At 42.0% G+C, this 23,431-nt stretch overlaps 1 protein-coding gene and 1 pseudogene across 1 annotated transcript; one reads left to right on the top strand and one right to left on the bottom strand.

The window, feature by feature from the left end:
* Positions 1 to 1,140: 1,140 nt before the first annotated feature.
* On the bottom strand, positions 1,141 to 9,264 carry LOC146188403 (uncharacterized; annotated as a pseudogene).
* A 6,387-nt stretch (positions 9,265 to 15,651) lies between these two features.
* Positions 15,652 to 22,487, top strand: LOC146188402 (uncharacterized). The gene is made up of 12 exons (XM_084605044.1): positions 15,652 to 15,740; positions 15,833 to 15,965; positions 17,543 to 17,629; positions 18,132 to 18,173; positions 18,533 to 18,577; positions 18,659 to 18,841; positions 18,925 to 18,966; positions 19,057 to 19,098; positions 19,184 to 19,222; positions 19,305 to 19,355; positions 20,051 to 20,115; positions 22,266 to 22,487. The coding sequence occupies exons 2-12, from the start codon at positions 15,839 to 15,841 to the stop codon at positions 22,485 to 22,487; spliced, it is 945 nt and encodes a 314-aa protein (XP_084461170.1). The 5' UTR covers positions 15,652 to 15,740; positions 15,833 to 15,838.
* Positions 22,488 to 23,431: the final 944 nt, after the last annotated feature.

Raw genomic sequence — 23,431 nt, 5'->3', positions numbered from 1 at the left:
ATTCTTGAGCATTAAAGTGCACGTGGCAGAATGTCCTAAAGCCACGTACGTTCGACAAATATACCAGTTATGCTGCTCGCCTTATTCCCCGCAAGCGAGCGTGCATGGCTATATTCGAATGTACATACATCGGATGCTACATCGGAAGTCGCGATCGCGACGAGGAGCTCACTGGTTTTTCACGCCTCCTCTGCCTTCCCACAAACTAAGCAGGTTGATGTCTGCATTGCCCGGTTGTGCAATGCAGACAGAAGTAGAAGATGCAGAAAGAAAGTAATAAAGAATTAGATACAATTTATTAGTTAGGCTTTGAGTACTCAGGTTTAAACATCAAAGGAGAATTAATAGACAAATTCCTGTTGCACACATTTAGAGCACTTCACTGAAGAGATCAGTGATGTATTACCAGTTAAAATACAATAGTGTTAATTTTACCTACTACTAGAAGCTATAAAGAACCAAAAGTATTCAGGGAAATAATTATATACATTAAGAAGTTTGTCAATCATGCATGAAACTGTAGGATAATTCAATTAGTTATATGCAATAATGGTCGACACTGACAGTCACAGAATTGATAGAATAAAAAATTGCAAACAGAACCTGGTGTATGAAAACTTTTCGCACGATTTTATAGGAACATCACAGCATCCTTTGACATCATGTTGAAATGTGCAAGTTTGGGGTAGGTCATATTGAGTTGTGACTATAGTCTGAATTATACAGCATATTGAAAACTACTATGTTAACCACTATTGACAACAAAGCTTCTAATTGTTCTTTGTGCCCCCCCTTGGTGCAGCAGTTGTTACTGTGCTCTACTGCCGACTCTAAGAATACAGGATTGAATTACGGCTGCAGCGGGCAGTTTGTGATTGATGTGAAAAGCAAAGCGCCCATGTACTGCCTGATGTTAGAGCATGTTAACGAACCCCAGGTGAAATTTAAACCAACCAAAACCTATAAAGCAAACCGATTATTCTTGAAGCTCTTTATCTATTCCATGTATACCACATTCACAAAAATTAGGTAAGGTGCGTTAACTCATAACATTGACTTCCCGCCTGAATATATATACAAACAAAAAAGAACAACAATTTATGCTGCTCTTGTACAGCAAAGGGTACGCGCAATGGCGACTAGATGAATAGGAAGAACTGCGCTATGTTGACTGATATATGCCCCTCACAGCTGTCTAGTCTAGCCTTAGATGGCTTTAACTTAATGTAGATCTCCCAGAAATCTGACAGATGTTGCATAGTGTGTTCAGTCCCTCTCGACCTTGTTTGGAAGATCACAAATGAACGTCTTCTCCTCCTCAGGGAACTTGATAAATAAGCAGCAGTCATCCACTTCAACTGGAAGAACCACGTCAAGTGCCGTCTCAAAAGATATGAAGCACTCTTTTATGTGGGGAGGTATAGCAGCCACATCAGCAATTATTACTGGTCTACAAAATAGGATGCAAGTGTTAGCTGCACTCAGAAAAACAATTTTTTCTATGCGCTTGTAGAAGCCACTCTGTGTTCTAATGAAGGTGGTATCAGATGGAGAGGGTCTCTTGTATGTGGTGCTATGGTACACCTGCCTTGCCTGAATGAACCGCTCATACTCAACACCTGTTGATGCGGTGATACCGCAGCAATGATACACAGCATCTTGCTCTTCAGGGGTTAAAGCAATGTTTTTGCCCCTTCCCAAGAGGCACAAGTTATCTACATGAATGGCATTCTGCACATTAGGATAGCCAATCATGCTTTTGCACCGCTGTTTTTCATGCGCAGGTAGCTTGTCGCTGTCAATAATTTTCTGTAGCTGTTGATTCATCACTATTCTTTCTACAATTTGCTGTGGAATGCCATTTGCAGCCGACACTTGGCGAACAATCTTTCCATTCCCTCCTTCAAAAACAAAGGCTTAATGTGCCCAGAGTGGTCCAAGGGAACGAGCACAGTTCGCCAGATGCAGAAGGGCATGAACGTTGAATGTCAGGAATTCAACACCATAGAGGTTCTTGCTCTGAACAACAAAGCTCTCCAGAAGCAACTCTGAAAAAAAAAAGAACACAGTAATAATAGTGCTGCGTTTGAAGTGCTGCGTTTGAAGTGCTGTGTCCTCATCCGTTGTGTGACTAGAGCAGTGCGCGTTATTGAATAGACCCTTGCACCCTTCGCGCGTCGCCGCGAGAACTCGCTCCCTGTCCGCTCCCAGCGGGACTTCCCCAACGGCGGGGGCCGTCACCCTCCTCTAGTGCTGGGAAGCAAGTCCAATCCTAATTCTCCGGCTGGCCAGTTTGGCTTGACGCTGGTCGCACCCTCTTGTCTGTTAATAAACAAAGTTAACTGTAGCGAGTATGTCTTTTCTACATTGACGGTGAACTTCCAAACCAAAAGCAACTCCATTAAGGCTAATTTTATTTTAGTTTATCCATTTCTCTAAAAGTCCTAAATGAGGTATTTATCAAAGACAAGCAGGTTTTAATTTGATAAACCATTTTTTTCGCACTAGTGGAATAAAATTTTAAGGCTATACAGAAACATGATGGTAATTGAGACTCATGTTAATATAGCAGATGAAATTTACCCATACCATAGTTTGGTTCAGCCATTAGAAACGAGTCTGGTAAAATGCAAACAACATGTTTGTATACACAGACAATATAAAATATAGGCAGGCACTTAACATGGAGTAAAATAATACTATGAGGTGCATATATGGTATTACTTTCATATCATCTGCATGGTTGAGAGTTGGAAATTTTAATAATTTTTCGTTAAGAGGTCACCTCATGTAAATGATTTTCCCAAAAGTTCTTTCATGAAATCCTTGCATTTAGTCTTCCAGAGGTTTTTCTACTCCACAAAATGATCTCAAGCTGTACATAATATAATTGTGCCAAGAAAATTAGCAGGCATTAAAACGTTGCAATGACTGCAATAATGCATTTACCTGCTTTGCCAATCTCACACAAGGTGAGCTTCTCCCGCAAAGGTATATGAACACCTTCCGAGAGTTTTGACAGGTGCTTCCAGTTTTCGGGATGCAAGATGCCATTAAGACAAGGCAGGGCATAAAAAAGTAACCACTGCCTCCATTCTGATGCCTTCCAGTGGCCTCGTTCTCTGAGTGGTCGTGGCAACCTTGTGATGCAGTGTGGAGGCTTGATGTTCAGGAGTCGTGCTTCAATTTTTTCCACTATAGAAGGAGCACCTGCAAAAATGAAAGTGCACAACCTTTAGAAAGCACGGATTCATGCATAATGTATGATAGAATATACAAGTATGCAAACATCATTAGAACCTTTTCATTGTCTAAACTCAAGAAAGCGGGCTTTTGGATAAGAAGCTATGTTGCTGAAGTCCTCAGTCAGCTCTTTGTAGCTCTTTGGAAGCTTCTGCCATATGCTCACCAATATGATGAAAGTCCGGTACACTGCATGAAGTGCATGCCCTGTGCTTTCTTGCCTTGAAGCAAGCAAAAGATCGAACTTTTTGACCTAACGGAAACAGTTACATGCTAATGAACTAGGCCTCAAGAGATAACAACAGTAGACTACAGCCATTATTTAGTTCTGTCTATAGAAGAGACTTGAATTTAGATGTAGAAAGATATCAACATTTGTAAATAGGTACAAATTTTCTTATATACATATGGAATATACAATGTACTAAGCTGAAATCAAGCGAAGCGGTTTGAAAAAAGCATACTTGGACACTCTTTTTTTCTTTTTGGACATTGCTGTTTTCAAATAACGTTCAACCAATTCACCCAACAAACCGCTGTAGAAGAACGGCTGATTGGGCGAGTGGGTGAACCATGATGGACTGTAATGTAAGTGCTCCACAAAAACGTGACAAAGAGAAGTGGACAACGACGGCACAGAACTGACAATGGAAGAAGAGCATATGTATACACACACACTTAGTATACGCACATGCGCATAGTCAATTTGCAAAAATTTTTGGGGAAAAAAAAACTTTTGAAAAAATAATAACAGCGTATGTAAAAAGCCCCCATCATACGCACGTGGTGAAACCTGCCGATGCACTATCAGTTGTGCAGCATGGTCATCTCTTTTTCTGTCAATGCGATGGACGTTTTACTGACACAAACATTTTGTTTCCTGTTAATATGGAAAGCCTCGGCGATTTCTCGAGTAGTCTGGTCATTATGAAGAAATAGTATATTAGTGTCAACAAAGAAAGGTACACACTCACACGCATTACTATGTTTTGATAAGATTGTTTCATTCTTTTTTAAGGACTGTGCATGCTCCATCAGCCTAATGTTGATGCAACAGCCTGTCTGCCCAATATACAATATACGTACGGCCACAGGACAATGGTATTTGATACACTACACCTATCCTACAACTAATGAAACCTCTTGGCGTGATTGACCTGGCATCTGTTCTTACTTCTTGCGCCCCCCAGCTTTCTTTGAACTGCTGCACCTACTTTGCCGATCTTATTAGGGGCGGAAAAGAACACCGGTACACCATAATTTGCCCCTACTTTTTTTTTACTTACTTTTTTCTTTTTTTGGTGGCGTACAGGTGTTCGTTTCCACCCCTAATAAGATCAGCAAGGTAGGTGCAGCATTTCAATGAAAGCTGGGGGGCGCAAGAAGTAAGAACAGATGCCAGGTCAATCCCGCCAAGAGATTCATTAGTTGTAGAATGGGTGTAGTGCATCAAATACCATTGTCCTGTGGCCGTACGTATATTGGGCAGACAGGCCATTGCATCAACATTAGGCTATAGAGCATGCACAGTCCTTGAAAAAAATTGAAACAAACTTATCAAAACATTGTAATGCGTGTTTGTGCGTACCTTTCTTTGTTGACACTAATATACTATTTCTTCGTAATGACCAGACTACTCGAGAAATCGCCGAGGCTTTTCATATTAACAGGAAACAAAATGTTTGTGTCAGTAAAACGTCCATCGCATTGACAGAAAAAGAGATGACCATGCTGCACAACCGATAGTGCATTGGCAGGTTTCACCACGTGCGTATGATGGGGGCTTTTTACATACGCTGTTATTATTTTTTCAAAAGTTTTTTTTCCCAAAAAAATTCTTGCAAATGGACTATGCGCATGTGCATATACCAAGTGTGTGTGTATATATGCTCTTCCGTTCTTCCAATAAATAAGTTGTCAGTTCTGTGCCGTCGTTGTCCACGTCTCCTCTTTGTCACATTTTTGTGGCGCACTTATATTACAGTCCATCAACAAACCACTTTGGGGCATTCAGTAAAGATAAAAGTTTAATATTCAGGTGTATGCAATAGTGAAAAAAGCATATGAGACGGTAATGCATTTTTAAGCGTGGACATGTATTTTAAGAAAGGGGTCATTGATTCCTTATAAATGTAGATCAGAAAGAGAAATATTCAAATGAAATTTTGGTAGTCTTGACCCACCCATAGCCCTGAATGAAACAAAACAAAGTGCAATTGAGAGACCACACTTGGGAAAAGAGGATAGTAGAACCAATTGCAAAAGAGACTCAGCACATCATTTAATTCATAGTATTTAGTAGTTAGTAAACTGCCATGAATTATGTGCCAATTGCACAAGAGCACAAAATCCATATCCTGCAAAACTGAACATAGTAGGCTGCAATACTGACAATACTTCTAGCTTAAAGCTTGTGAGCCAAAAATGACTTAGACAGGAAAACCAGGCATTTGCTTACCAATGTAGAAGCGCTGACCACAGTTCGAAGAGGAGAAGATGACCTCAGTGAGTTGCCTCACAACACCGAGCAAGACGCAGTGCATATACTCAACACTCTGGCCATTGACAAGATCAAGACCTGGAAGAGGAAATAATATAGCTCATTTAATGTCAGGAAAACATCGTACCGCTGAAGAATGGCATGCTTGAGCTCGTAGAAAATGCATATGGGACAATAAGGAAGTAAGCATAGTTTATGAGAATAAATCGGTCTCAAGAAAAGAAATGAGCTAACCTAGCCGGCGTGCTCAGAAAAGAGTAAGGAGGACTGGTTGCATACTAAAAAAAAAAAAACTTTACAGCACCTGACACCAGAAGTCACACTAAGCACTACAGATGATATTTAGGCTTTCTTTTTTTGGATAGAAAAATAACTCAGCTGACACAATTTTACAAATTTCAGCACTTGTTCATTGCTAGCTAGCTGATTTGAAACTGTTTTGCATTCCTGCAAATGTATAGCAGTAAATTAAAACCTCGTACAACTAGGCTGAAGCAAATAGCATGACAGCTATGATTAATATATATTCCAGACTGACCTCTACCGTAACTTCAAGCTTCACAGTTGAATGCGGGATATATGCAGAAACCTTCACACCTGCCATTACTGTAGCAGCTGCTCATATAGTTCCTATGGATCTTTGCAATCATAGCTGCCATGCTGGATTAAGGAAAATGGGGGCCCTGAGCTAATGTGCATTTAACCCCCACCCCACCTCCTTCCTTGGTGGTTTGTTCTTGCTTCTATACTATACTTCTGCAATATAGCCAATTTCATTTTAACCACATGAAACTAAAAAAAGAATGAGATGTGATCATTTCAATTAGTGAAAGAGTGATACATTAGTTATCAGTCTGCCGCCTATATTTTCCCCCTAAAGCAGGAGAAAACAAGCGATGAAACTATCTGAGAAATGTAGGGCGCTATTGGTCGTGGCAGTGAAAAAAGATTTTCCTGCTTATCTCATCTATTGTTCAAGTTATATTTTCTTTTATGTCATCCACAACCACGGGATTGAGGGATTGACAGGAGACTACTCATACTGCTCCAAATCTAAGCAAGTGCAGTTCACCTCACAAAAAAGGGCCTCCCAATAAAAAAGGGCCTCCCAGAGGGGTAGGGAATACCTGTTTTTGCGGCTCGATAAGGTCTCCCTGCAAGTAAACAAAGACAGATTAGGTGAAGTCTTTGTCTTTTCGTTCTGTTTTTTTTTCTCTATACCAGTTGCTAAAAGTTTCCTTATTTGTGGTCCCATATGTGAAGTAGGTTAGAATAATTTTGTGCCCTTTTCTAACCCTTGGAGACAAGGCTCTGGCCTGCAGCCTCCTTAGCTCTCACCTGAATCCAGTGCTGATAGCTTCATGCTGTTATTTGTTGGCAGCAACTGCAGCATTCATCTAGTTCAAACTGCAGCGAGCCTAAATTCTGCCATGAACCTAACTTGCAAGTGATTACTTCTGCTGATGGTTATCATGTCTCAGAATTCAAATTTCCAGCTATTAAGCCCGAGATTTATCAGTTGAAGACAACAGAGGCACAGTTCTGTGGTCTGTAACGCAGCTTGCCAGCAATAGTAAAAAATTAAAAACCAGTATGATATTTTAAGTGGTGGCAGTTACCAGTGATGAATTAATCACTACGAGCCTGTGCTACCAATTTGGGAGTATTTTGTCGCTCTGTATTATCGGAGCATGAGGAAAGGCTGACAGTGGTAGCTGTAAGATATATCATAAGCTTCTTCAGAAATGTTTAGTGCTGAAGTTCCTTCTCACAACCAAAAACTACTAGCAGCTATGCCAATGCAAAACACATATAAGCAGGAGAGGAGGTGGAGGAAAAAACAACCTTTCAGGCTGATCAGTGGAGACGGTCCTTTGAAACCATTCATATTTTCAGCATAGTCGACTGCCAACTTCATGTCACGCTCGACCATCTTTGTCGTCCTGGCTTCTGGCTGCTCATGTGTGACATACCGCAGGCTCCCTGAAGACCAATGAGAATATAAGGCATATAAGTATAGCTCGTACAAACTTATGTACTTGAAAACATGCAGTGCCACTAATGACCCCTACATTCTCACATTCCCTAAGCCACTGCATATGACTGCTTACCTTTTATATGCTTTCCTCGGATGAAGCACCATGGGCATCCGAAGTAGCCATTGAAGGTAACCATATTCAACACGGCTGCCCTTGCAGGTGCGTCAACTGACCAGCACAGCACAACAGGTCTAGACAGGTGTGTGCTTGACTCATATTTCCACCTCAATGGTTTGGTGTGGTTAACTTCATGCACAAATTTTTCTAAGAAAAGTTGCATTCTCGGATGGGTTTTTCCAAACCAGAGCCCTGCCAGAATGGGATGTTTGAATCTCAAGTGCGTTGGCAATTCATTAACAATAAACTGCACAGGCCACACTGATGTCTTTGACGACTTCCACACTGGACTTCCATCTGTGTTGACAGTAAGGGTGAGGTCGTCGCTCCCAAGATTTCTGGCCTTCTGCATTCTTGCATAGCACTCAGCACTAGTCACATCTGAAATGACTGAGGCAGGCTTTGCAAGCTTCTGCAAGTTGTGATGTAGTTCCTTTTTCGTGCTGTCAATTAGGAAGCGAAGCTGTTTTTCCATATCTAGAAAAATAAAAAATTAACCTTGGTCTTTAAGTTTTTGAAGGCTTTGCGCTTGCATTTAGGGCACTGAGCAGATTTTGCATCGACCTTCAGCTCGGGCTTGCACTCCTCACAGAAGTAGTAGTACTGTACCACATCTTGAGTTTCCTTTAACCACAGTTTGCGGAATGTGTATGTGCTTGGGGGTAAGACATCTTCTCCAAAAAGAAAATTGATCAGTTTTGTCAGGTCGCCCAGTGCTGTCCAAGTTAGACCATGAGAAATGGCAAATGCCATGACAGCTGCTAAAGCACCAGCCTTAGTGACCTGGGAGTGGGGTAAGGTTTCATTACATAGCTGGGCACTGAACAATGGCAGGTCATCTTCATTTTCAGATGTGTCAGGTTCGTCAAAGCTTGTTCGAAAGTCATCGTCGAGACTGTCACTGACTTCTGTGGAGTCATTCGAAATGTCATTTTCGGACCTTATTACACTGTCGTTATCACTGCGGCAGCTTGAGGGCTCATCGTCGGTCATTGTGCCAGACCCACTACAATCGTCATGACTCCGGCTGCTAGGCTCGTCGTCGGGCGTGGTGTCGGACTCCACACTCTCAAATATACTGTAGCTGGTTGAAGGCTCGCCGTCAGTCGTGTTATCGGGCCTGACAGTTCGACTCTGGCTACGTGAAGACTCCCCATAGGCCAGTGCGTCATTGGAGAACGATGCCCCCGACTCACCTCTGCAGTCACCTTTTTGAGCACTTGGGACGTGCGCTTTTGAATCACTTCGGCCGGCGGCAGTGTCGTGGCCCTTTCGCCGTCTGTAAAACGTTGAAGCCGGTACGCTGAAGAACGCGCCGCGCTCCAAATACTTCTTACGCCGTTTCCTTGAAACCAGCCCAGGCATTGTCACAGACACCGCGCACTTCAGGAACGTATGCAATATATGCGAGTTTCTTAGTTTTTCAAAGCGAAAAACCACGCTGCACCTTTTCCTCTGACTGCAAGGCTCGAAAAAGTTCGCCTAGGTTTTTTATATATCTATACAGGCAACCTACATCTTGCGCCGTCGCCACGCCCGGCGAGCCTCGATCGGTACTACAATACAGCGGCGTAGTACGTCCAAGGTAGATAGTACGTCCACGACGTCGTGCCACTGGTGCCACGGCCGGTCTCGAGGGAGAGCACGAGAGCGCGCTTCTCGCTCTCCCTTGAGACCGGCCGTGGTCGTGCGTACGTCTTACCTTAGCGCTACTATTACTGCTGTTTTAATAATATAATAAATAAATTATTCACAGTATTAATAAAAATAAAAACTGCGACAAATACGAAATTATTTATGGGTGGCGAAGAAAGAGGGGCTCTCAAAACGCCAAACATATATAATTGTTTTCAAGGGTGAAAGTCGAGTACCACTTTTTTTATAAAGAAAGAATTTCTTTCTCTATGCTAGTTTCTTACGTTTTCGTGAAGTTTATTTATTTGATAAAACCGACCGGTGCGGCCCCCCCCCCCTTTTTTTCTCCGCTTTTAAGGGTGGACGCGACCTTTGAAAACCGAAAAATCGCGACATAGTCGGTAGTATGTCTTATACACTACCCTTCCTGTAATTATCAATGCCCAACTTGCTGTAGAAATACTCGAAATTAATTATATGACAAGCGGCGGCAGCCGCGGAGCAGCGAGCAAGCGCCGAAAATTCCAAACTTCGCGCGCGCGCCATTCCTTTCCCGCCAAACTGAGCGCCGCCATCGTGATCTTGTTTTGTTTGTGAATTTTTGCGCTTTCTTCTCCACCCTCGGCGGCGTCGACAGCGGCGCGGTCGAGGCGGGCGACAACTTTCTAGTTTCCCGCGCTCAAATTCAAGCCTGCGATTGGGCAAAGCGCGCGCTCCGCGAAAACGCGGAGGATCGAGCGACTGCTATTGGCTGCTGCGCCCGCTGACGCGTTGGTCTCCGCTGGCTACCTCCCCGCGTTGTCTGCTCTGGCTCTTGGCTGTAGTTGGCTGTCTTCGTGCTTCGTGCGTTCTGTTCGCCTTTCGCCATTTTTGCGATTGCCGGATTTACGATCCCTCGTCGTGCCCTCTGAACAGTTTCGAGCAACGTGTTAAACGTTGTGTGGTTGCTCACGGTGCATCGAGATGTGACATGCGTTCCGTGCACGGAAGCGAAGGCTGTCCTCATGGCGAGGCGCGCCGACGACGACTGTATCTACGCCTGCAGCGTCCTAGCATCTGCTATAGTCGAACTTAAAAAACAAGAAAAAAAAAAGCCCCATGTCTTTCTCCGCGATACCTATTCAGAAATTACCTCAATGAATTTCGCAATGGCAACAGATTACGCGCATTCTACAGGCCTAGACCCATGTGACACATATATACTTCTCTAAATTCAGAACCAGCTTACACAGCTTTATGGCACTTAATAGTTATTCAAATGTCCATGATATGACCATGCCCTAAAAACAAAAAGTTAGCGTTCTCACAACCTTCTAGGGCCGCGTTTTTCTCAATCACTTTCTTGCCTAGTGTGGCTGCTTAGGACAGCCATACCTCGGGTACCGCATATAGTTTTCATGAGGGTTGTTTTATTTCATACCTCAATAAATTTCTGAGGTCAAGACAATTTCCTTTTTTCCATATATTGTGTCTGGAATTATTGACATACAATTTATATTTGGTTAATGCAGGCCTGATTAATAACACTGATTTTGGGACTGTGCTGATTAGTTGGGCTGACCCGGCCAGCTTTGTCTCCTGTCATACCTTCCTCTATTTCTTTATGCTCCTATTCTCAAGAAAGCAGTTCAACCCCTTTATTATCAACCATTAACTCTTCTACGGGAGGAGCCGGATAATATCAAAATTAATAAAGAAGTATTGCGGCCTGCTACATTGAACATATGAACTCGCTCTCGACCATGGAATGAAATTTCTCATTTTCACAGATTACTACGACTACTTATACCATACGAATGTAATATATTGTAATATTCATAGTGCAATATTCTAATGTCTGTTTTTTCTCCACCTCTCGGACGTGAGTGACTACAGACAGCGCTAGCCTAGAGTGCAGGGAAGGGGACAAGGCAGCGGAGAGGAAAATAAACTTCAAATGTATTATACCTTGAAGCCAGAATACCACCGTTGTTAGCTAGATTACAATTCTTGACTGTCCATGACGTGCCTAAAAATGTATGAATCACAATTCCACCGCTCCATATCAATTTTTTGTTGCGAGCCAGACTCCTTTTTTGGAGTCAGGTGGCCTCGGTTTCATACCCGGCCCGCAGGTAATACTAGTGCAAAATCTGTTACAATTAACCTTTGCACGTAGTCCTTTCTAACATCCTTCCAACAAAAGTAAGTTCATCTTCGGTTCAAATTGTGTATGATGACATTTTCCCAAATAATGCAAAACCCTTATCACCTTAAATAGTAAATGGATTATTAGAAGATGATTTACAAAGTTTTCCCGTTAGCATAATGATAGAAACTGATGCTTCCCAATTTCATGAAAAGGCCGTCGTTGGAATATACTGTCCACTTTTAGACTGGGCTTTGTCAGTCCGGCTTCAGGACTTTACCCCAATTTTCCCGGCGGAGTTGCTAGCGGTGGTGCTTGCTCTGCGCAAACTAGACACACCGTATGCTCAACAGTGGCTGTAATTACAGACTCTTATTCCTTGTGCTTGTCGCTTTCTTCGAATATGGATTTGCCACTATTAAACACCTTTCTTTCATTGTTCCCCTCACATTTTAGCCTCATACATATATTGTGGGTACCAGGCCACAGTAATGTGACAGCCAATGAGGTTGCTGATAGAATAGCTAAAGAATCTCTGTATGGCCCTGTGCTGCCCATTCTCGTACATAACAGCAGCACAATTTCGTAGGCGTTCCTTATTAAGCACGCAGTCTGGATCTGTTTTATCATCAGACGATTACCTGCATCTCAAGTATTCCTGGAATAGGAAATCATGTCAATCAAGGCAGACTGGGTTTCTCTATAACCAGGCTACGCTGTCATATTCCGCCTCTAAATTTCTATATGCACAGGTCTGGTTTGACGCTTTCATCCCGTCTGCGCATTCTGCGGGTGCGGGGAACCGGAAACAATAGGTCATTTCTTGCTATTTTGCCGCCGTTTTACCATGATGAGAAAACGGTAATTGGAGAAGCCGTTACAAAAGCTGGGTCTTAATTTGAGCAGCCAGATTTTATTATCGTTCGGTGCCACCATGCTTGGGTACGTCTGTTCTTAACGCCATTCAAAACGTCTGCCTTGCTAATATGCTTTGAATTTTTAATCTGTACATATGAATCTTAGTATTCTTTCATGCGTGCGTAAGTATTTACCCATTTTTTTTTTTGGTTTTTCATATTTACATTTCCTTTTCTATTCCCTAGCAATTATTTATATTTATTTTTTTGCTATGTAGTTTTACATCTCAAAACCTAATATCTCTGCACTACAATTCTTGGCCGATCCCCCTGCGTGGGTATGTGCCACCAAATCAGAGGAGAACAACAACAACAACAGTAGCCGTTTGCAGACGAAGTTGTAGCCAGACCTAGCGAATTTTGTATCTGCGTTGGCTGCGTCGCTGCATTTTGACGTTTGTGCATCGTGAAAAAGACGTTTAGTATTTCCAGTACGATGCTTGCATTTGTTAAATACATAGATAAAGTAAAGGCGATATTGCCTGTAAGTTGGATTAAAAATTTCAGACCGTCAGACGTGGATGACTGCAACCCGACTAAGAAGGTGGACGCCTTTTGGCGTAGTGAAAATGGAGAGGTTGAAGGATATTATCCCGCCTTTGTTATTGCCCTTTCAGGTGGGTGTTTTTCGTACAGTTTTCAGTGGTCATGGTTACTACGATAATGGTTACGCGGGGCTTATTTAAAACCTGCTTGCTATTCTCGAAGTGGCTTTAGGTCTGTGTAGCTGTGTGAGCAGATTTCACACTTTTTAGTGCTAGCTCGTGGTTATGTTTGGGCCTTGACAGCGCTAACTGTGGTCAGTAGTACAATCGTTGCACTTGGCATCACATGGCGAAATAGTTGGAGGGAGGAAGGGTTGGAGAGTGAAATGAATTATTGCGTAAAAGACGCGCATTGTGTAAATTGTGTAAAATTGTTGTGTAAAAGACGTGCGCTCCATAAGCGCGCAAGTGTAGGCGCTTACGGAGCGCAGATTGCGGAACGTGGTGTCTAGTTCTGCGCTTATTACCGCTGTTTATTGTATTTTTGTTTTCTTTTTCTATGTGGGTGTGCGTGTGTCAAGCATGCTCTAAACGAATATTTTCTGGTCAACCTTTTAAATTTGACCACATAGAAAATAAATGTTTAACCTGCATTTTTCGCAGAACTACAGACAGCACGGTCCGCGATCTGCGCTCCATAATTGCCTTATCATAGCTAGCGGCCGGCGCCCTGCAATCAGCTGTCGCTTCGCAGCAATGCTATAGCAAGGCGGGAGTTCCAACATTTAGCGGAACCGCGGCGCCCTTTTACTTTGTTTTGCTACAGCTGCAGATTTGTAACGCCCCAAGTGGGTTTCGAGGACCATGCGCTTGCGTGTTCCTGCTCATATTGCTCACGTACGTGCACCTGGAAACACCTGCATTAACCCGATACCCATCGGAAACCCCCGCGCTCTCGCTGGAGCGTGTAATACGACACCCGTCGGCAGCCGCGCCGCTGCATCGCCTCCGTTTGTGTATGTGTAGTTCATTCTCGTTTCCCAAGCGAGGACCGCTGGCAGTATCTCTTTCCAGCAGTCTTTTTGTCTTGTTCATTCTCCTGTCTTTCTCTCTCCTCGACATCACTTTCAACGCGCCGAGAGGCACGGATTGTCTTTTGCTCAGTGGAATGGAAAGTCTGGTCACTACAGAGGAAGTAAAAGAGAAGTTGCGCGGATGCTTAAAAGCGGAGACAGGGGGGGGGGGGGGGCGCCTCTGCACGGGTTGCGGGTGACCCTATTGACGCCACTGAGTGCCACTACTGGTTTTTACCGCTGCATGTAGTCCGGATAATATCAGTAATGAGAACACACATTTGCAAGACATCCATCTGAGCATGCATGACAACTATTTGCACTATTTGGCAGAAATTTTTATTGAATACATAAAATACCTGACATTACATAATTTCAACCGCAAATAGAACTGGGGACATGTGTAGTACATGAAACTTTACAAGTTTGTACCAATCAAAGCCACAAGCACACAGTAGAAAGAACAAACGTTCTCGGAACTCATAAAACCTACTTAGAGTGGTTGCTTCCCATGGAACAGAAGAGCCAAGCAGATGATGCTCTCTCATGGCGCATGATTCCACCGCCTACATCTGCTCCCTCTGCCGATTTACGTTTTGCTTCAGCTCGGCGCTTCTGCACTGAGCAGTTGATGGTCACATGTTACTGTTGCAGAATTGAGTGGGCATACCTATGCAAAGCCAATGATCGACAGGCTGTCACCGTGTTGCTTTACTGACACAGTGGTCCTTCGGCATGACTGCGCAGGCACACACCTGCATAAAACTGCTTTTAGTGACCTTTTATTCATTTCAGATGATCTAGCAGGGCTTCGACAGAAGGCGAAAGCCTTAAGGGAGCCTTTTCCTAGGCTCATTGAGGTGGAAAATGATATTGTGCCATCCAAGAAGAGGGTGAGTATTTGTTTTACGTGTGCACATTCATGCCTCTCTTTTTTCCACAAGGGTGCTCACCTCTTTATATGGAAAAATCATTGAATAATTGTGCATATACAGCCTTGTCTTTGAAAAAGCATGTCATATTCTTCATATCTACAACATGATAAACGGTACAAGAGAAAAAAACATTTCAAGAACATAAACAGGACAAGCGCGCCTCTCCTGTGTACGTGGTTCCTGCTTTCTTGTGTATCTGTGTATATCGTAGCGCAAAAAATTCTTGAAACGGTAAACCAACTAGCCCCCACTGCTGCTTTGCTTAAAGAAAACATAACGACAAACACAATGCTGACTGACAACTGATTTTTTATTGCTTCTCCAGCCGGTATATACCCCTTTCTTGTTCTGTTTATTTTTATCTCTTGTCCTGTTTATCGCACTGTAGATATGAAACATTGTCACCAACTCGCCCAACAACTGACCTTGCCATATTCTTCAGTTTTTGTGCCTGTACTCTGCTGATGTAAAAATGCGGTCGAGGTATTTTTGTTCAGTCTAAGTTCTAAAGTTCATGTTTAGTTGTGGTTTAATGGTTACTGTTACCTTTCTTAATATTGCAGCGCTGGACGAGTGCAAAAGAATTGAGGAAGAAAAGAGCTGAGTCTTTGAAGGACTTGCACGAAAAGATATTGGAACAGCATGATTGTGAAGACCAAGGACAGGAGGTTCGTGCTTTTTTCGTATGTGCACATATGTAGAATGCTTCACTCGTGTAAACGTTTAGTAAATATTGTGTGATTTTTTTTCTAATTTTCAGGAGGTGATGACAACAGAACAACTAAAAGAAGCCCTAAAGAGAAAGGAAAGAGAAAATAAATGCCTTAGGAAGGAGCTGCAGGAAAGCCGCAAGATAAATGAGCAGCTCACAGCTACCCTTCTTAAGAAGATTGGTGAGCACAGAAATCGCAAATTATCCAAGTGCCTTGTTGAGTCACGTGCTGTCAAGATGCACCTGTTGATACATAGTAGGGAAACCTAATATCTTTTATTGATGTAGTGGTGCCTGATTGCTAATCTCACTGCCCACTTAGTTGCTGCTGGAAACATGATCAGTCCCTACTTACAGCATTCAAACCTGTTAAGGCCAATGTCATCTTTCTGTATTTGAAATGAGAACTGAAGCTGAGACTGCAAAGGAGACTGTTTAGCATATTTCAAAATTCTCTTTGCTTTTTGTTAGCATTATTTAAAGCTATTGAGGAAGAAAAGAAAAGGAAAATTAGGGGAACCATTTCCTAATATCGAGAAAAAATGGCCACCGCATCCATATGTACTGGCTGTTGTAATTGCCTGTGTTTATATATCAATGTCTAGGAAACATTTATGCTGTAAGTACGAATCGATGTGAGATTGATTTTGGTAGCCTTCTAAGTTAGGAAAATGATAATGATCAGCGATATCTGATTGTTTCTAGATCTGCCAGGCATGATTTCTGAAGCTGGTGTCTCATACAATCCTGCTTGAAATGCCTGTTGCAGCTGCTTGCTTGTTTGTTTTGAGCATGAATTGTGTTGGTTTAAAGCTAAGGCTATTATGCCTGAGCTTTAAACCGTCCGTAACAATATTTACCACACCTGAAATTTGTATTCCAGGCTACTACTATTCTTCCACTGCTGCTTTTTTGCCTTCATCTGGCTGCTTTTTCTTCAAACCTTCAAACCACTCCCTTTTTGGTGAGGCTGTCATTAACCTTCTGTATTTAGAGGCGCGGACATGTATAAGCACCTTTTTCCATTGTAGTCAGTCACTCCTGCATTGGACATAATAGAACATTATTTATGTTCCATTATGTTCTGTATTCTGTTATTTATGTTCTATTACAAATGCACACTGGCGTCTACTACCAGTGTACACATACAGTGGCTGTGAGTTTAAATTAGGTGACATGTAAAAAATTTAAAAATTTTAGAAGGAAATAGCATGTTTTTTTTTTGTCTGCACCTGTGCATGGCAATATCGGGGAGTACAGTCTCCTCATTTCTTGTGTCACATAGGTAGTTTGACGGCCTGTGAGTCAAATGGGATCTACCATACCTTTTTTCAATTATGATTGAATGAGTCAAATGGGATCTACCATACTTTTTTTCAATTATGATTGAATTGGATGTGGAATAAATCGGGGGAGTTTTTAGAACAGCAATAAGAATCTCTAGGGCTCCTGTGAGTGCCCCTCATTTTCTAAAACATTTGAAGCTGACACGGCTGAAGGTTTGTAGTGACTTCCTTTGATTTGCATTAGAAACAGTTGGTACTTCGAAAATGCAATTCTTTGTGAATGTATTTTTTAATTGTCATGGCATAAAGAGCACATGCTTTTATAAAGTATTGTTCTTATCTTGTTGGTATAGCTTGAGTGTATGTTGCAGTTTGTCATTCCTGTACTTTCTCAAAATAATATTGTTTCTCTCCTGTACACAGCAGTCTTTCTTACACACATTGCTCCTTTTTCAATTGCTTTCATCTGTAGATGAAATACGAGCTGCTGTCGGAGGGAATTTTCATCATGGTGGCACAGTCATTGCAGAGTATGTTCTGCCAGCTGATGTGGATGCAGGTACTACTTTTGTACTCTCACATAGGGATTGTACAAAATTGATTTCCACTATTTTGGCCCCTGCATCATGTGATATGTCCTATCATGCATTGCAGCTCAAATGTCTTAAATTTAAGTCATTTCTGATCCCACTTTTTTTTTCCCACCTCCACATCTATCATGAATTTTATTTTCTTGTTTACCTGCAACTGTGATGACAGATAATTGCACTGTGGTTACTATGATAAATGAATAAGTTGCATCACAGTTTGAGCAGCAAATAAGGATTTGAAGAAATCAAACAGGTGAAAAAATGCGCAAATCACAATATTTTGCTCTTGTTCTTCACTTCAGGGCGAAATGTAAACATAATTTTTTCTCATGTTTACTGGCACAGGCCTTCCATCCGAACTGGCAAGCTTAGAGAGCATGAATATCTCAAGTAAATATGTGAATGGCACTGCCATTGGATACTAGTTTCAAAGGAGTGTAAACTCATCTTGTCACATGTTTACTGGTGCAGGCCTTCCGTCCGAGACTGGGACTTTGGAGGGAAGCACATCAGGTATTTATGAGATATTGATGAGAATGACAGTTACAATGATTGCATCCTACTTACTGCAAGCTATAATTTTATCTTTTCTCGTGTTTACTGACACAGGACTTCCATCTGAGGCAGCAGTTGTAAAGGATGCCAGTGTCTCAAGTAAGTAGTTGAATTGCACTACCATTGGATCCTAGTTTCAGAGGAGTGTAAACTCATCTTGTCACATGTTTACTGGTGCAGGCCTTCCGTCCGAGACTGGGACTTTGCAGGGAAGCACATCAGGTATTTATGAGATATTTATGAGAATGGCAGTTATTATGATTGCATCCTACTTAGTGCAAACTATATATTATCTTCTCTCGTGTTTACTGACACAGGCCTTCCATCTGAGGCAGCAGTTGTGAAGAATTCCAGTGTCTCAAGTAAGCAGTTGAATTGCACTACCATTGGATCCTAGTTTCAGAGGAGTGTAAACTCATCTTGTCACATGTTTACTGGTGCAGGCCTTCCGTCCGAGACTGGGACTTTGGAGGGAAGCACATCAGGTATTTATGAGATATTTATGAGAACGGCAGTTACTATGATTGCATCCTACTTAGTGCAAACTATAAATTTATCTTTTCTCATGTTTACTGACACAGGCCTTCCTTCTGAGGCAGCAGTTGTGAAGGATTCCAGTGTCTCAAGTAAGCAGTTGAATTGCACTACCATTGCATCTTAGTTTCAGTGCATACTGTAAACTAACCTTGTCTCATGTTTACTGGCGCAGGCCTTCTGTCCGAGGCTATGACTTCGGAAAGAAGCACATCAGGTATTTAAAAGAATTGCAGTCACTACCATTGCATCCTAGTTAGTGCAGACTAATGCAGTTTTGTATCTTGTCTCCTGTTTGCTGGCTTAGACCTTCCATCTCTGCTGGCAGAGAACAACTCAAGTGTCTCAGGTAAGTAGGTGTGAACAGCACTACCATTTCATCCTAGTTTTAGCACAAACTGAGATGTAATCTTGTTTTGCGTTTACTTGTGTAGGCTTTCCATTCGAGACAGAAAGCATTGAAAAGAGATCAGGTATGTAAGAGAATGGCAGTTAAATTATTGCATCCTAGTTAGTGGAAACTAGTTGTAATCTGTTTTTGTCTCATGTTCGCAGGCCCAGGCCTTCACTCCGAGGCAGCAGCATTAGAGCGCGCAAGTGTCTTGGGTAAGTTCAAAACAAGTGATAAAGGGGTGCCAAGGGGCGCTAAAAAAAAGGCAGATAAATGCTGGAAATATGACCTGGGATGATGAGCTCATTATTCCCTTTTTAACTGGCTCACCATCTACTTATCCCCTATTATGTTGGCTCAGTGGTGCGTACACAGTCAATTCGACATACTGAGTGAGACTGTCAGACACTTGAGCACACTAAAATGAGAGCCACATATGACTTAGTTGTCAACTATAACTATAACTACAAAATAACTCTTCAAAATGAACTATGCTCGTATGAGGACAACTATTAATGCCAGCCCTGTTTGTTCACATACCTTTTGTTTGTTGGCTCTTTCAGCCCTGTGTGGCGCATTGGCACTCTTTGATGCATCACATTACTGCTCTTTGAATAAGAATGCACCAAAATAATTCCAAAGCTTACATGTTATTAATTGCTGTTCTAGCAACGGGTTTTGATGAAAAAAAGAGCACTGTAACACTTTTCAGACCTAAATTAAAATATATTTGATACATTTGTGGTGCCTAGTGTTTGGCTTCGGTCGACTGGCAATTCAGAGGATGCCCATAACAGGTTTTATTACTGTCCTAAAATTTAGCACCTTAAGAGATTTCACGACGTTTCAAGCAGTACATCTTGTAGGCGTATTACAGTGTACTTGTGTTCTGATTTTGTAATCTTTGCAGATGCATCTAGAGGACTAGGTGCAAATACAAGTGTTCCAGGGAACTTTGCTGTTGTTAATGGACAGGTAAGTAAGGGCTCTCATTTTGATGGGAAACAGCACTTGAATATTCCTTGCTGCAAGTGCATATGCAGTGCAGAAGTGCAGTAATCATTTACTCTTTTATAGCATCTTTAATGTCTATTTTCTCACGTTATTACCTGTAGGCTTCCAAAATTAGTAAGCTGAATAAATTTTGATTATTTTATAGTGCATTGGGAGCTTATGATTTTGAGTGGCAGCTTGTGCATGTTAGCAGGCAAGTTCTCACAAAATGTAATAATTGATGTGCATTTCTATTTCAAGGGTATTTTCACCAAGCCATAAAGGTGTTTGTTCAATGTCCTTCCTCAGTATCTGAAGGTTTATTGCTGTAGCAAACAAAACACAAGAATTAGGTTTGCTAGTACTGATAATTCCAGCTGGAACTTCTTATGTTGCTAGATTAGAGAAGGTACATTGTAGGAGGATGACTGACTGGGGAATGCCTGAGCTGACAGTAATGCAGCATTACTTTGTGAAATGCCTCAATTTCTGCTATCACTTCCCTGCCAAATCTATGGGGTGCTTTCATTGTGCCCCTTCTCACATGTATAATCATGAGCAAAATTGAAGGTACCCTGGCCTTAATGGCTGTTGTGCTGCACTAAGTCACAGCTGTTTCGTGTAGTGCACTTGCAGTGAGACTGATCATAATGACAATAAACTTAATCTTCATTCACACAGATGCTTATCAGGCCTCAAAATGTTTAGAGTGGCCTGCGGCTACTCAGCTGCGGATGGTTGCAACAGAAGAAAATGTGCATTGCAAAGTGCCCATGACATGGTGTTTCACATTAGTAAAGGAAGCTGATGGCAGCATGACGTCAAACCTTTATGCTCCTGAGTGGTAAAGCCAGTTAAACGTTAGTTGTACCCATGTTCAGTATTTTGCCCACTTTGAAAACTAGTCTGCACTGTGTTTTCCCAGCCAAAAAGCTTATTCCACTGGGTCAGTTAGAACAAGATATGCTCTATACACCAAAAGGTGTGTATCATGTGTGATTTACACAGTTTCTGATTTGTTAATACCTAACACAAGGATGCATTTTATGCTCCAGCATTTGCTAATTGAATTGATATCACAGCTAGGCAAAACAGTGGCCTTAGAAGTTATGTCAGTGCCATACAACGCTGCGTGCCTGCATGTGCAGTGCAGTGTTCATAATCTTGCTGGCCTGTCTACCCAAGAATTTCTAGACAGGTTTTTTGATGCAAAAAAAAAGAACTGATGTTTTTATTTATAGGAAGGGAAAGGTGCGGTAACTGTCTCACTTGTTTTCTGTGGACACCGCAACCGTGTCGTAAGGGAAGGGCGGAAGATGGGAGTGAAAGTGGAAAGAGAGAAAGAGGAGCCATAGTGGAGGGCTACGGAGTAATTTCGACCACCTGGGGATTTTTAACGTGCGCTGACATCGCACCATTTTTTTTTATCCAAAGCCCACAAAAGGCTACTCTGTCTTTGCAGTGACTGTCTAGACATGCAAGTCAGATTTTATAAATTGATCTCTGTCATAGTCGCTCTAGTACAGAAGCTGTTCAGTGTGCGAGCAAGCATAGAGCACAGATTTTGTTTCTTGTTATCGAGTGCACATTTGCGCAATGGTTTCAGCATTTCGTTGCACTCAACCTGTGGCTTGCTCTGGATGGTAAAAGTGAATGATACGCATCTTCGCATAAATTATACAAACTATGCCATTTATTTGTCCTCTCGAACAAATAAAAAAAGGGAGAGGGAGTCCGGATCAGCAAAAACTTTGCCAGGTTTAAAGCCAATTAAAAATAAAGAAAACCAAAAAATCAAGAATAAAAAAAAATTTAGCAGTAAAAAAATCATAACAATAAACAAAGAAAAACAAGATCTGAGTTGCAAGGTGGTCACGCTAGCCTAAAGAAAAGAAAAAAGTGGCGAATGCAAAATGAATTTGTCATTCAATTTGGCTGAGTTTTTGGCTGATACAATGGCCTTTAAAATATTACTTGGTAGGGTTTTTACGGCGTGTAGTATATTGGCACATCACAAGATATATCATTCATAAATGAAGTATTCCTTTACTTTCTGACTACATGCGACATAGTCAAGCATTTAAGTTGATGTTAGCTTCGCAAATGATTCATTGCAAATTTATTTTTTACAGGTCCATCTCGGACAAGGAATGCTTGTGCCTGAGCAGAAGTGGCTTTTTCTGAATAGGAATACCACAGATAGCAGATTCACAATGGAGGCTGCCAGGATGCTTTGGACACAAGAAGAAGCTGCCGTCCGCAGCATCACTGGACAAGCCTGCCGCAGCATGCCAGGCTCAACCTCGAAGCTGCCCGCAACCCCTGAAAAGGTGGATGTGTTGCTAAGTAAGTGAACGTTTATAATTGGAACAAGGTTCTAATACAGTAAAATCATTATAAATCAAACTCAAATTATTCTGAATTCCAGTTATTAGAAGATTTTCTTGAGTTCTGTAGTTTTCATGTAAACTTGACAGGATAATTTCAAGCGGCAGTCTGCGGCAGCATGGAGTAAGGGAAAGAAAGGGGCTTTGGACAGGCATTGGTGAAATTCATGATTGTTGGTTTTGTAAGTGCTGTTAACTAAGACAGTTTTCTGGGGGTATGTCTGTCTTACACATTTTCCCAAAGGGGGATCTGCAGACCCCAGGGGGTCTGCGAAGTTATTTTCGAGGGTCCACAAAACCTATGCCTACAAAAAGAAAGAGCATATATATGATAGCTCTTTTCTGGCCTAACACAGTTCCATCATCAGTTAGACTGCAGTCGAACTCCGATCTAACGAAATTCAAAAAGTAACAATTTTTTTTTATTTCCCAAATTCTGCCCCATTGAAAAGCATGTTTTTTTTTCGCGATTTAACTAAGTCCTTGTGCATCGCATGCATGCACCAGCTGCCATCTTGACAATCGGATGAGAACTAAAGCTTCAGCCCTGACACACCGCATTTTACATTTGCCCTTTTACACGCCAATTTTGCTAGCAGTCTGCGATCTGCGAGCAAAGCAAACTGACGACATGGGTGTGCTGCTGCACCAGCGCCAACCGTCATGTGCATACAAAACCTGTGATGCCATGACATAACTGGCGAGTCAGAACAACAAAGCGCTAACTGGGAATACTGTTTTTACTCGTGTAATGAACCCACTTTTTTTTTAAATCAACATGACTCTGAGAGGAGGGTTCAGTACATAGAAAAGTTGATTTTTTTTATGAGTCCATCGCAGCCATCACTCGTCAAAGAAAGCATGCAGTCAGTCGCAATCGTGACGCCGGCTCATTGCATGGTTCACTTCAG

Source organism: Amblyomma maculatum, chromosome 5, assembly GCF_055883805.1.
Source record: "Amblyomma maculatum isolate TAMU_Amacu chromosome 5, ASM5588380v1, whole genome shotgun sequence".
Classification (NCBI taxonomy): Eukaryota; Metazoa; Arthropoda; class Arachnida; order Ixodida; family Ixodidae; genus Amblyomma; species Amblyomma maculatum.
This window is presented reverse-complemented; position numbering and strand designations above follow the sequence as displayed.

What these genes read in the sequence shown, in the direction of transcription:
- LOC146188402 (XM_084605044.1), top strand. Translation starts at nt 15,839, where the DNA reads ATGACAACAGAACAACTAAAAGAAGCCCTAAAGAGAAAGGAAAGAGAA. An exon ending in GCCAGCTGATGTGGATGCAG is followed by an intron (nt 17,630 to 18,131) that starts GTACTACTTTTG and finishes TTACTGGTGCAG; the next exon opens with GCCTTCCGTCCGAGACTGGG. An exon ending in GAAGGATTCCAGTGTCTCAA is followed by an intron (nt 18,842 to 18,924) that starts GTAAGCAGTTGA and finishes TTACTGGCGCAG; the next exon opens with GCCTTCTGTCCGAGGCTATG.